Here is a 14,113-nt window from a genome sequence, read left to right on the forward strand (position 1 = left end):
ACCCCCTGCCATCCTCCCATCTTCCTCGGACCTCCAGCCATCACACTGCAACTACCCCCGACCCCATGAAAAACACCACATTTTCTTACTGCCTCGGTCAATCCGATTAACAGCCAGCCCTGCTTTTTCTCGATGTCTGAAATGTTCTTCTCTTTGCTGGGGAGCATCGGTCAACGAACAAAGGTGATATTTATGGATAGAAGTTCTGTTTTTAATGTAACATATTGTAACTGTATTTATTTCATCACTGTCTGAAATGCTGAATAAATACTTTTCACATAAATCCAAGTTAAGTGTGACATCTTTTGCGCCAAGTTACCAGATAGTCAAGCACCGAGTAATTTGGGATCTGCTTGTTCTTCACCCTGACAAGAACTGTGGTTGTTGCTTAAGTAGTGTTTCACCTCCTCAAGCAGTAACCTAATTTCCAACAGCCGAGTTCTATTAAACTAGTGTGAGGACAGCACAGCCTTGGATCCATGCGTTAATTACTTCCGAGTCAGCAAAACCAAACATCAGCCAATAATATTCCTGTAGGGTCCTCCCAGAAATCAGATTTTTTTTTTATGGTGGGTTCAAATATTTGGCAAAGCAGTGCCAGGCTGTATCACTGTGCATCCAGCTCCATCTCTTGTAACTATATAGGTTTGTTAACGTGAGACAAGGGGGATATTAATATCTTGAGCTATGCAGACGCCTGCTGGTGCAACGATGGAGCTTGCACACAGTACTATTTGTGTGGAGGATATGATCCGTGTGCACATCTCCCTTAGAATAATTCTGCACTAACACCCTTGATTATACCGCCGTGTCCTGCCCCTTCAGTCAGTCTTCACAACGCCCCTTCTAGAGTATGCTAGGGAACAGTTTGGTCCACATATCGCTACAATATAATTGCTACTTCAGTCCCTTAAGGCGAGGCAGGTATTCATGAAGTCACTCAGAAGGTGCCTCTAGCTCAGGATACCCTCATTCTCTCACTACCCCCCAAACTGATAAACAGGCCTCACTCACCCAAACACAGCCAGATGCAGGTCAGGGACGCAGATGTTGTCCTCTCCACAGTCCAACTGAATCTGGGCCTAAATGTCACCAAGAAAAAAGAATAGTCTTGAATTAATTTTCAGCCATGCATCATCGCAAGCCCACCCCCACCCCACCCCTACCCCCTTTAGCCACTGCTATTGCCTTCTTCACCATTTCCAGGGCAAATTAAGCCATAAAAACCTTTAGGTACCATCACAAGTAAAGGCCAGAGACCTAGGGTATACCCAGAAATTAAGCATCACAGCATGCGACCATTATTTGTCAATAAGAAACCGCTTTGGGTTATTACAATTTTACCGGCTATCACAATCTTGAGGTGGGGAAGTTTGACATCAAGCACCTATCTTGGGATTCCAAGGGTAGTGCCAATTGCAACAAGGACGATTGGACTACAGCCACATGATATTTTGCAAAACCCTTTTTTTGTCCACTGTCCCTTTAATTTAAGTGTTTTTCTACATCTTGCCTTTCCTTTTCAGTGTCTAAGAACCCAGAATGGAGAGAAGTTCTATCAAATAGGGGCCAGAGGTTAAGGGGACCTTCATGGGCTTAAACGTTCCTGTACTCCTTTGGATGTGGAATTAACTTTTACTAAATCCCTTTGTTGGGCATTGCCTTGGGGTAGAGGGAAGTGAGCAAGAAGGGGTGCTAATGACTGGATAGGACGGTTGGTTATCTCATCACTGCAATATAGACAAGAAAGTACCAGTTCTTTTAACTCTATGTAGGTCCTTCACAATGTCAAGCAAGCAGAGGCTCCAAAATCCTTATCACAGGTTCAGTCTATAACAAGCATGATATTAAGACGGCAACTTTATTAAAGTACTATAAAAATGCTAAGACTACTCTTTAACATGATAGATTCCATCCATACTTCAACAGTTTCTAAAACTAGAACTCCTCATTAGCCACCCTTTTTGGTGATTTAATTTGAAGACCCGTTCTAATACATGCCTCTAATCCGGCAAGTACCCACAAGCCCAAGTTACCTTCTGTTCAATGTAGTCTGTGGAGAGGAAGTGAAGGATGGGCTGCAGGCCATAGGCGTCCCCTGGGGCCTGCTCATCCAAGGAAAAATTCAGGCTGATAAATATTGGAGACAACTTGTCACGGAACTCTGACTCCTCCTAGAAAGAAAGCATTCAGGTAAAGCTTGAGTGAGAGTTTCACCTGTCCGAAACCAGGCATCATTGCCTCAAAATAAATTCCTGTCCGCAGCTGAAATTCTGAAGATCACATTAGATCCTACCAGGGTCAGTGCTTAGCTGCAGCAATCTACCTCATATTCTTTAAGGGCAAGGGCTATTACCACAAAAACCCACCGACAGTCAAAAGACCAAGCCAAGAGCAACCAGAGAGCTCCGCGGCCAAGCTCTGCTGATGTGTTCACTCTTGCGGATGGAAGCTAAGCTCTTTCATGCAGACTGTGGGCAAGGGTGGGATGTGCTTGCCAGTCTCTAATCCAGGGTGCTCCTGCTGGGAGCTTCTAACCACATTCATTCGAGTACTCATTTAGCATTCCAAATTGCATCTTATGTCAAAGCTGTATTCAGTCCGACCAGTCAGAGGATAACAGAGAAATACTGAAAAAAACCATTTCACAAAGGTCTCAATAATCCATATAAAAATGGATGGGTTATAATTAACCAGGTATGGCTTGGAGAAGCATATCTCAATCACTCAAAGGCTTTGTTTGACCACTTTATGTCATGAAATGCAGCTTTAATATCTTAACATTCATGCAATATCCAGCTCTCTTCTACAGCCCTCTACTCACCACAACAAACAGATGGAAGGTGATCGATCACCCAATAACTCACAAACACACGGGGCACCAAAAGTGTTGAGAACATTAAGTAGATGGTGGCTTCCTATGCTGCACTCTCAACATTGGAAGGTTCATTTGTGTGCATTTATCTGCAGGTGCAAAAGCAATGACTGGGGTATGTGTGGCCAACACTGCAGTAGGCACAGACCTCAAGATATTAGAGAATTGAAGATGTCCATTAGAGAAAACATTGAGAAGTTGCAGATACAGGAAGGAAATTGAATCAGTACTTCAATACAGCTAAAATGAAGGATAAAATCTAGGTAAAGGCATAAGAAATTAGTTTTTAAGGACATTGTAGAGTGGATCCTATGAGGAGGGAAGGGAGAATAGGAGAGCAGGGTTTAAAGCCGACCTCAGGCAAAAGGTGAGTAAGCCTACAAGGAGAAAAGCAATTACAGGGAGGTATTCAAGGACACTGATCTATGACGAAAGGTGACTTCACTGGATGTGGAGCAGGGAGTCTAAAAATATAGCGACTATGATCAGTCATGCCCAGAGTGCACATCAGACCAGAGGAGGGTTTGGAGAGCCATTTTGAGTAGAAGAGTTTGCTGCCTCCAACACCATGGATGCAAGGTTTAACGATGGCAGCTACTATGGATCACATATTGAGAAAGCAGGGAATCCTCACCCACACAAGACCTGTTCAACCCTTACCCGCAAGTAGATCTTCAGGTCACGGCATTCCTCCTGGGCTCCGTTGCGAACGTGGATGATTTGCGTTAACTGGGCTTGGTGTGATTTCAGGAAGAGTGCCCGCTTCACTGCTCCCTTCTGCTTAAGGCGATCCAGCTGCAGCGTCACGTTGAAGCCTGGGGAGAGTGTCAACACTGCCATCTCAATGATGCTCAATAGCTGCTGGGCGAAAACTTCACCAGTCTAGCAGGAACCACCCAACCCTCTGAGATTGCCTCCGCTCTGCCATCTTAACTCCGTCCTGACCCACAACCGTACCTGCTATTCCATAATCTTTCTTAAATTGTGATGAACATTTATCATAGATGGGTAACTGGGATTTATTTTATTTTTTACACGCCTGAGTTCTGAGTGACATCAATTTGACAACGAAAGGAAAGCTATGGCTGTCTAAGAGGTCATTCAGAACCCACAGGGGAGAGAACGCTCCATAATTCACATTGTATTCATCTATAATTCTATGTTGTATATGGACCCCCAAATAATCTACCCTTCAACATATGCGCAGGGCATGTGAATGAGAGAGCCATACAGAACACGTAAAACAAACATATATAAAAAAGATCCTGGTCTCTGGCCATACTCGACGTGTATCCTCCACTTCACCCACATTTTTAAATCAATACTTGCCATCTCGCCAACCACCCGCCCCACCCTCTGTGCAATTCCACCCCTCAGCATAAAGTTGCCCTCCCAGCTCTCAGTGCGAGCCTCTTTTCAGCACAACTCAACTTCCGCTTTTCAGTGTGGGGTTTGCACCTGCCCTGACAGAGAAGGCAATTGGCGCGGGCAGAGCAACCTGCATTTTCCGCTTTCCCTCGGGTCTGTGGAGACCCCGGAGAGCGTGGGTGAGCCTGTACACCACCATTACGCCACGCCCGGGTTTCTGGAGACCTAGGCGAGGCGGAGGAACAAAGGGGTTCCAAAGTGTGATCTCACTACAGTGGTTAACAGCGTCGGATTGGAAACGCGTGTCCTCCTAACTATCATTTTTCATTCCAGACGCTTTCTTTTTTAAATTTCAGTTTTGTTTAATATGGTTAATTAACCTGCATTGTTTTGCACCACTTGTGCAATTCCTCTTCCCCTGTCTCTTTCCGTCACAATATAGAATATTACTTTGCATACTGGTATAACCAATTATAAACTTTACAGTATTTTTCTATCTCTACAGGCTCCCGGCTCTTCTTACAACCCAGGCCTTTTATTAATCATTTGGATCCCATTAGAGCCCATTTATCTACCCAGCTCTTCCAGCTCTGAAACAACCTCACACCCACCCACACCCTCCTCCTCCTCCTCCATAGCACAAACTATCACGCACCGTAACCAAATCCAAGCACTGCCTTTTATTTCAGTGCTGAGACTGGCAAACAGCTCTGCACACACATTGCAAGTCTACCAGCATCACTCACCAATGGCATCTGGCACGTGCTTCCCGGAGGCATTCAGGCAGAAGCCCAGGCTGATGCTGCTCGAGGGAAGAAACAAAGAGCAGACTTAGGAGAAGGGTGGTGACCTAAGCTCTAGTCCTGAAAGAGAAGAGGTTAATCCAAGCATGCATGCATGTGTGTGTGTGTGTGTGTGTGTGTGTGTGTGTGTGTGTGTTATTCAGTGGCAGCACTGAGACTTGACTCCCTGGTTACTCCATCTGCCCATATGTGACGGAGACTCATCTGGGATCCGTACAGTATTAGACAGCCACACGCACTACCATGTAAAAGGTTTGGATAAAGGTAATGTCTGTGTTTACATTTTATATGCCACCCAGTTCTTGTGCAGCGTCTCATTAATGTGATTCAGTGCACCTGGTCCAAGGAGAGCAGACAAGAGTGGTACTTACATTAGGGGAAAGTCAGGAATAGGAACTGCCGAAGCTTCAGGAGCAATGAGTCACATGGTGGTAGAGTTTATACTTAACTACCAAGAGAACGGAGTTGAGGGCACCTAAGGTCTTGTAAGATATACAACACATAATAAAGAAACTTCATGGGAAAAAGAAAAGAAGCACTTGATAGGAGAGGGGACTCTAAAGTCTAACAGGTTATCGCTGATGAACAAGACTACACTACAAGGACTGAGGCCGACACTCAATGAATGCCGCCGACACTCAATGAATGCCGCCGACACTCAATGAATGCCGCCGACACTCAATGAATGCCGCCGACACTCAATGAATGCCGCCGAGTCTTGGAGCAATGGAAGAAAGCAATTGGAAGAGAACAAACCCTTAGGCATTGGGGCAATGAACCAGCATAGAACTGTGAATTGCCACATGCACATGCGGATGACATTCTCTAAACAAGCATTGGCATAGCCAATAGGTCTCGCCTTTGGGACCTTATAAGTGTTTAGCCATGCAACAGTTGCATAACTAAATACTTATAAGGTCCCAAAAGCAAGACCTATTGGCTATGCCAATGCTTGTTTTAACTTCTGCAATCTATTGAAGCCTCACGGAGATCATCAAAGCAGCCCTGCGGCCGCGAAAGTGATCGCGATCAAACATCAAAACGGCCCTGCGAAAGTGATCGCAATCACGATCAAACATCAAAGCGGCCGTGCGGCTGCGAAAGTGAAAGTTATCGCGGTAAAGCGCGACACCCGCGCACATGCACTGTAGCTCTAGGCTGGCCTGGTAGCACTTTTTGGAGCCCTCACAAAATGTCTCGCCAGACCAGCACATGCGCTGGGTCAGGCGAGACCTAAAAACGAGCTACATGTTGCACTGATCCCAAGACTCCTTGAACTGCAGAAAATATACCCAACCTTGCAAAAATGATCTGACTGGCATTAATATCCATTTTGCTTTTTTTGTTAGTCTCGTCTCCACAGTAGTCCACAGAAGATACTTTCACTGACTCCGAATGGGAGGCGCAGGGTTATAGGTCATTCATTGATGGTTTTTGCTGTAAGCTTCCCCTACATCCTTTAACTGGAACAGCGGCCTCTGCATACAGTGGTCAGATACCCAACGTTCCTCCTAGATAACAGTTTAACAAATGCTTCACTAAGAGTACACTGGGTGGGAATAATAGGCTACACAAAAGAACATATAGGGAGAAGCTTCTTCATGACACTAGTTATGAAAAGGTTTCTAGGAGCAAAAATGGTAGCTCCACCCTGAAAGGGAGATGTGGCGCCTCAACCTCGTGCTAACACAAACTAATGCAGAAACCCTTTGAACTGTTCCACAGGCAGAACCGCAGTTCCTGGCGTGAAAAAACATCACCTCCCTAATTACTATGATATCGCTGTTCAGCCTGGACAAACTGCAAGCACTAATCACCCAGGAGCCCTACCTGCATTTGCACAGTACCCCAACTGTATTTACACAGGACAGTCATATGGATCAACCCACACTTCCTTCTAAAGGTCAGATAACAATTCCACATGAATGAAACAGTCCAGCTTCCAGACTTCTACCATCAACCAAAAACGCGAGCCAAAAAAACATAGGGCAGTGATGTACAACCTAGAAAGGAACTCAGTTCTTTGTATCTTTTGCAAATTCAAACAAAGACGTACCAGTGGCAAAAGGCACTATTACAAGGTGGATAGTCCAAACAATCAAATTGAGCTACTAAAAGGCAGCTGTGCATTTGTACGAGAGACCCAGGGCACATCCCATTAAGAAAAACAGAGCCACCTTGGCTTTCCTAGCAAGCATTCCAATACACATTTGTATGGTGGCCACGTGGTCCTCCGTCCAACACCTTCACAAAACACTTCTGCATGGATATCCAAATGAACAGTCTCAGGTGTGACCAAGAGAAAACATCTGATCACAAGCTCAACGTAATTTTGAGCCCACCTCCAAAAGCGACCAAGGATATTACTACAAAATGAATTCACCACATGTGAATCCAGAAAAGATTCACCCTGCAATACGAAATGGGAAACTTACCGGCAGTAGTTTTGCAGCTTGAAGAACTTTCTGGATTCACAAGCCACCCACCTTCTGCACAGGAAATGAGGTGCAACAGAACTGGGAAGAGACTACGATACCGTTCAAACATAAAAAGAAGGTACTAAGGACAAGACAAGTAGCCAAGATGAAGTAAAGAATCTTAAGATGGCAGCCACACACAGGCCCATCCAGGCTGCACGTCGGACACCATTAAGGACAGATTTTGCACCAAATGGTCAAACACTATGCCCAAAAAAATGGGCGGAAAAGAGGACTAACTAAGAAAATTCTGGACCCACCACTAGATGCAGTACTAATGGACAGAATGGGAATCCAGAAACGAGTCACGCTTCAAAACTCGGTGAACTGGTTTAACAACGAACTGGGAGCAGTCTGTTGGAGGATAAGTACAAACAATAGACCTAAAACTAAAGCATGGGTGTCAATCGACGAAGAGTTTGATCACGCCACATCAAATCATTTCTGTTGCATGTCAATTTATTTTGTGAATATCCTGACAATCTCTCATGCATCAGAGTTTAACTCTTGTAACTATCCAGGAGGGCTAGGTACTTGTTTTCTTTCGTGTGCTTTGCAAAATCTCCCGCTGGACCAAAAGATGCTTGCTGCACTGGAAGTTTCCATGAAGGCATCCGTTCCCGAAAGCTGCGGACAACACCCACTATTCCATACATGTGCAGCCCCGTTCCAAGTATTTCTTGGGAAGCGAGCAAACATGAGGGAGGGAGGGAGGGAGGGCAGGCAGTGTGGAAACCAATCCAATGGAGGAAGCAGGAAGCCAAGCCTGGCAGCAGAGTGTACATCGCCTGCCGCTGTAAAGGCACTGCCGTGTGGCACTCATTTAGTGTACACGTCGGAAACCTTGCTCGACCTTCGAGCGTCTGTCTCCAAAACACGACGAGCGAGGACGTCACACGCCCCCACCACATCCTGCAAGGCGCCCCCTCTTCAGGGCTTCGAGGCAGCGAGGCACCAGAGAAAACAGCCACTGGACGGGAGGGTGGAGGTTTCCAACATCCCACAATTGTTCATTCATTCCACCCCCCGGGCACGTGGCCATAAGTACTGGGGTTGCTCGGCAACCGACAAACCACCCTCTGAAAATAAAGAGAAGCGGCCATATGCCTTACCTCACACCACCTTGCCGTGAGACAAAGCAAAAGGCAGTTCTTCCGTCTCCCCCAGACTTTAAAGCCAGGCCATGTCCAATACCTGGTTTTAAATTGCGTACTTATCCCGATAGGTATGCGTGCAGCACTTACAAAGCAGATTTCATGGTACAGCTGAACTCTTCTTCATAGTGGTGTTTAAATCAGAACATGTACAATAGGCCTGGACTTTCCTTAACTGCCACAAATAGATAACCAAAAAGCAATAATAAAGGATCCCTACAACCCACTTCTAAACAGGCCTACACTGTGTTTCCTCCCCCTCAGGCATAGGGCATGTCAGATCCCCTTAGGTTGACCCATCCACGTTCAAATTTTGGGCAAGCCAATGTTATAAAAGGGTCAAAATTTACAAAGGGACATGTTCAAAAAACAATTTGCCCACCAAAGCCAATTTAAGTAGCAACATTTTTAATCTGCGATGGGAAATTGCTGTTTTTGGGTGGGCCCTCCTTTAAAAACAGAGAATCCATTCACACAACTGCTTGTTTGTTGGTATCCAACAATTTGCAAGTTTCCCATTCTGGAAATGCCGCAAATCTATTGCTGTTCAGAGCAGATGTTTATGTGGTTATAGGGCGAGTGAAATGAGTGAAGGAGTCGCAGATTTCCTGTTATGTAGAAGTGGTCTCTTCACAGGAAAAATATTGTGTTTGTGAAGAAAAAGATGTATTGTAAATGCTAAGAATGGAAGGTCTTTCTCCTTAGTGTCTAAAGCTCGGAACAATCTTTCTCTTGCTATTCATGCCATTAAGTCAGACAATCACTGTAGGAAGCTCCTGAAGATCTGGTTGCTCACTACTGCGTAAAGATCTGCGCCGATGGTGCCGTCCGTGATCTGGCTAGCACCAGGACGCTCCCGGGGACAGCTGTTTGTGCTATAACAATCTGAGAATTCCTTCTAAAATGCACAGTTGCGCTCCATTTCCGCACGATTAACTGTCCATCTAGTACTTCTACAAACAACGGATTTTCTTAATAGCTTCCAAAATATTTTGAGACTTTTTTTAAAAGTCGGAAATATGTACGAATCGTAGAAGAAATCTTACTGGAGCAAAGCATAGACTTTAAAGCACTACTATTTCTGAATTGGGATCAAGGTGAGCAGGCCATCGTAAGTCCTAAAATTGAGTATTCCAAACTGATCGGGGCTTTGAGGTTTCCTTTTACAAAATTTTTGATTTAGTGGAATAAAGCCAGTGTAGTCGTAAAGATTATGAACTTTCACAAGGACAAACCTTTTTAAAAAACAAAAGGCTGAATAAGAGGAAAAGCCATTCAAGTTCCTTGAGAATCTAAACAGGATTCCATGATGAAGACTCGTTCTAAAGTCAAGCAACACATCATATTACTAAATTGCTTGCCCTGCTCAATAGGCAAGATGGTTCTAGAAAAACGAGCCTCACTTGAAAAAACGTGTGACAGTGAGTGGACTTTCCTGTGCAATCTATCTTGAGCTACTATCTGGAAAACATGGTCTGTAAAAGGGCTGTTAATCAAATTCATCAGGAGGGTGCTGAGATAAAGTGTCAAAATAAAAATGTTCCTCACTTGTGAAACGAGGTACAGGATCTGTGAAATGGGTCTAGTGGCCCTTTCATTACAGGACTTTATCTTGAGACCACTGGCTTTTCAACAACGTTTTGTACAAGCTTCACCTTGGAGTCACAACAATTGCAAGATTCGGCTCTGAGGGAGAGAATTCTAAACTAAACCAAAGGGTTCACATTGCATAAAAAGCAGAATGAGAATGAAGGGAAGCCACAAGATGAACAGCCTTCTTTAAACAAAGATCAACACACAGCGTGAGATAACGTAAGCGTTTTAAACTATTGCACCCCTACCAAACGTGGGCCTCAAACACTTATTGCACAAGCCAGATTCAATAAAATCTATCTCTGAGGAAAATCAAAAAGGTATCGGTGGATTTATGCAAGCCTCAAGGGGGGTGTTCAAGTTGCCTCTGAGGTAGACTTCTGACCTCCACTAGCTCAATGGCACATTGATAAATGACGCAATTTAGACTTTTTAGGTAGTTAGCAATAGTTTTCGCATATATTGTGATCTTACATCTGATGCCACTAAAAGGTGTAGAGACTCGACTTGGAATACGCGTCAGGACATTCATTTTTAGCTGAGAGCATGTAAACCATGTGAAGGCCTATTTTCAAGTGGAGAAGATGTCTCGACATTTGACTGAAAGAAAGCATTGGCCTTACTCACCAGGACACATGGACATCATTGGATAGCTGGCAGTTCTTCTCCTCGGGGTTGAACATTTTGGGTGAGATGGTGAGGGAGGCACTGGCGTACACAATGGGGCGGCCTCTGGGGACAGAGAAGGACGAGTTAAAGCCACAACATCTCACCTTCAAGTAGGTGAAGATGAATAAATGTGGGGTGCTTTGTTTTAGCAATAACAGATCAGAGCATTCATTGGTTTACTTCTCTTATTTAAACCTAGTGCAACACACACACACCTTTGCCAATCATCTTCATGACACAAAAGCAGTGTAAACCAACCAAAACAGGGACGACATGAGCACTGAAGTCATATCACACACCACATACATGATCCTTCACAAAAAGGCAAAGTGTGAAGCAGTGGTGGAAGCATCAGCCCCATATCTCGCACAACATTGGTAACAACATTCAAAGCATTCTCCAACCACACAACAAGAGCATGGTCCGCAGCAGCGATGTTTAAGTTTCCGCTCACACAATGATGAGGTACAACTGCAGTGCAAGCAATTCTCTCGCAGCTAGAAGGCAGAAGTGAGTTAGAGATTCAGGCATCCGTTTACCACAGTTGAACATCCTTTTCCAACCTGAAAAACCACCTCCCAGTCCTAGTGAAACAGCATCAAATGAAGGAGACCGTAGCTAGAAGTGTATCATATGCCCTGGCCATTGTCATCGCACAAGATGAAAAACCAAAGAAAATGACGGACGGAGTGTTGCACATTGCAAGCACTCACCCCCAGTCAACTGATCTGGGTTTAATCCATCACCGCTCTTTAGCCCACTCTGCCATCCCAGTTCAGACATGGCCATATGCAAATCAGTCTGACCCTGTGCCTCATGGGAACAGTCCAGCCCGAACTGCCAAGCCATGTCTTCCCTGGACCGGAAACAAGCTTCCTAGGACCGGTTTCTGGAATTTCAGCCGTCTTCAGACAGGCTAGCTTGAATCCAGTGGCAAAGTGAGCAAGGGACTCACGTCTGAGCATACCCTGCCAACTTATGGCAAACAAAGCAAAACCAAAGGAAATGATGGACGGAGGGAAGGCATGGCTTGGCAGTTCGGGCTGGACTGTTCCCATGAGGCACAGGGTCAGACTGATTAGCATATGGCCATGTCTGAACTGGGGTGGCAGAGTGGGCTAAAGAACGGTGATGGATCAAACCCAGATCTCTTGACTGGGTGTGAGTGTTCGATTGGTTCTGATGCTCCGTCCATCACCACCCCCTTTTGTATCGCACAAGATGAGACTGTTCAAAACATGGACACACCCGAAGCTCGTTTCATGGCTGGGGTATCTGGGTAAGACATCCTGACCAGTGTTATTTAGGATTAAGACTCACGTCTAAGGAGGCTGACCTCTCGCTGGCACTGAGAAGAAACAAGAGATCTATCTATCGACCCTTGACGTAGAATGTGTACTTAGACATCATTTGTTAGGATTAAAATTCAGGCAGGCATTATAAAGTCATCAATAAGGTGAGACATGACATCATATCATCTGTGGCAAAGTACCGATCTAAGCCTATCCTATCCCCTTTTACGCACAGGATTACCATACATCAGCCACTCAGCTACAGGATGACAATACATACCTGTGGATGAAGAATGACTTGGCCCTGATCGACAGAGGAAACCAGCATCTATCACCTTCCACCTGTGGGCAACATTTACTAAATATTCTAGCTCCTATCTGCAGGACTCCACCATTTAGAAACACCCTATTCCTTACTCACAGGAGGAAAAAGCATTACCAGTTTATCTAATCCATTACCCACAGGATGACACGCCATGCCATGCCCAAAGCACAAGGACACAATCCTCAAAGCATTCTAGCTCTCGGCAGCCAGAGAAAACAGCCACTGAGCACTCTAACTCTTACCCACAGGAAGAAACTATCTACCGCCTATGCTAGCACTGCTCTGAGAAAGGACAGATCAAACAAATAGTTGTCACGCGCAGAACACATCTCCAGATGCATATTTAATCGTCATCCATGGAAGGACAAAATCGACCACTCTAGCCACAACTGGGGTGAATGTGTGACATTGTTCTGCATTCTTTCCATCAATTGTTTTTTTCAACCAAAAGTAGGGTATCATAAAATTGCTCTAGCCATCAAGAACGACAATAAGTTCCAAGCACTAGACCTCGCCAGTTTGGGGTCACAAAATATTTTACGAACAGAAGTACCGCATGAGATTCAGGAAAAACACACCAAACAAATAAGGCACATTCTACATTTGACCTGCAGGAGCACATCAATTTCAGCTACATCACTAATAGGCGGCTCGCTTATGTCCGCATCACTCTTTCGCAAAAATGCATTTGGGCTACGATACCTGTAACAAGACTGAAAACATGGCTCCTACCTGTATACCACAGCTTTATCCACACCAAAGGCTCCCACAATGAGGTCTGCAAGGAAAAAACAAGATAAACTGGGCTGAGAGCAGAAGGGGTTTGGAAGTCAGGCCTCGCAACTCAACTGGTTCACCACAGAAGGTCCACTACCCACATCGGTTCTGCATCCTCCCCTGTCCCAAATCAGGCTCTGACCATTCTGTGCCAGCAATGGAATTCAATGTCAGCTAATTTACCTGGATAGCCATTTCCATCGAGGTCCTGATCCCCACGGGTGGCAAACCCAAAGAAAGCAGGTGATTCACGGGACCCCCAGTGACCCTGCAGGATCTGCGAAGGCTTGGTGCTCAGACCATCGGCATGTCCATTGTAAATGTAGACCACCCCCTGCTGGCTCTCTCCTGCAAACGGTGCACTCACAGCTACATCTGCAAAGAAAGACGGAATGAAAGTAAGTAGAGTGCATAGTTAATTCAGACTAATTCCACAAAAAAGGCTTGCCACCAAACTATATTCTTCTAACTTAAAAATGGTAGCATTCAAACTGAAAAAAGAAATATAAATTTACCAGTTACAGGGCTCCTATCATGGCATACAGTGGACAGCCACATGCTTTCGGACCATCACTGGCCACCAGTAATAGACATCAAAACTTTATTTTAAATATTAATTTCTAACGCAAATTTATGCCATCAATCAAGTCCTAGAAGGCCCAGCCCATAAAAAAAAAAATCCCAAACCACTGGGTGGCAATCTTTGTTATTGAGAACAGCATTTCATATCTGGACGCCTCCATTCTTTAACTGCTTCAGAGGGTGGACTGGTGCGCTCTA

At 45.0% G+C, this 14,113-nt stretch overlaps 1 protein-coding gene across 1 annotated transcript in view; it reads right to left on the reverse strand.

Annotated features, from left to right (window-relative positions):
• The window catches only part of ITGA5 (integrin subunit alpha 5), a 285,403-nt gene that overhangs the window by 67,617 nt on the left and 203,673 nt on the right, over positions 1-14,113 (reverse strand). Inside the window, exons 13-19 of the mRNA XM_085654764.1 lie at positions 13,517-13,708; positions 13,289-13,334; positions 10,898-11,002; positions 4,990-5,045; positions 3,536-3,690; positions 2,037-2,174; positions 1,015-1,082 (exon numbers count right to left, since the gene is read on the reverse strand). Of these exons, the coding sequence (XP_085510890.1) occupies positions 1,015-1,082; positions 2,037-2,174; positions 3,536-3,690; positions 4,990-5,045; positions 10,898-11,002; positions 13,289-13,334; positions 13,517-13,708 (760 nt within the window). The remainder of the gene's footprint in view (positions 1-1,014; positions 1,083-2,036; positions 2,175-3,535; positions 3,691-4,989; positions 5,046-10,897; positions 11,003-13,288; positions 13,335-13,516; positions 13,709-14,113) is intronic.

The sequence above is a fragment of the Triturus cristatus genome, chromosome 4_1 (assembly GCF_964204655.1).
Source record: "Triturus cristatus chromosome 4_1, aTriCri1.1, whole genome shotgun sequence".
Taxonomy (NCBI): Eukaryota; Metazoa; Chordata; class Amphibia; order Caudata; family Salamandridae; genus Triturus; species Triturus cristatus.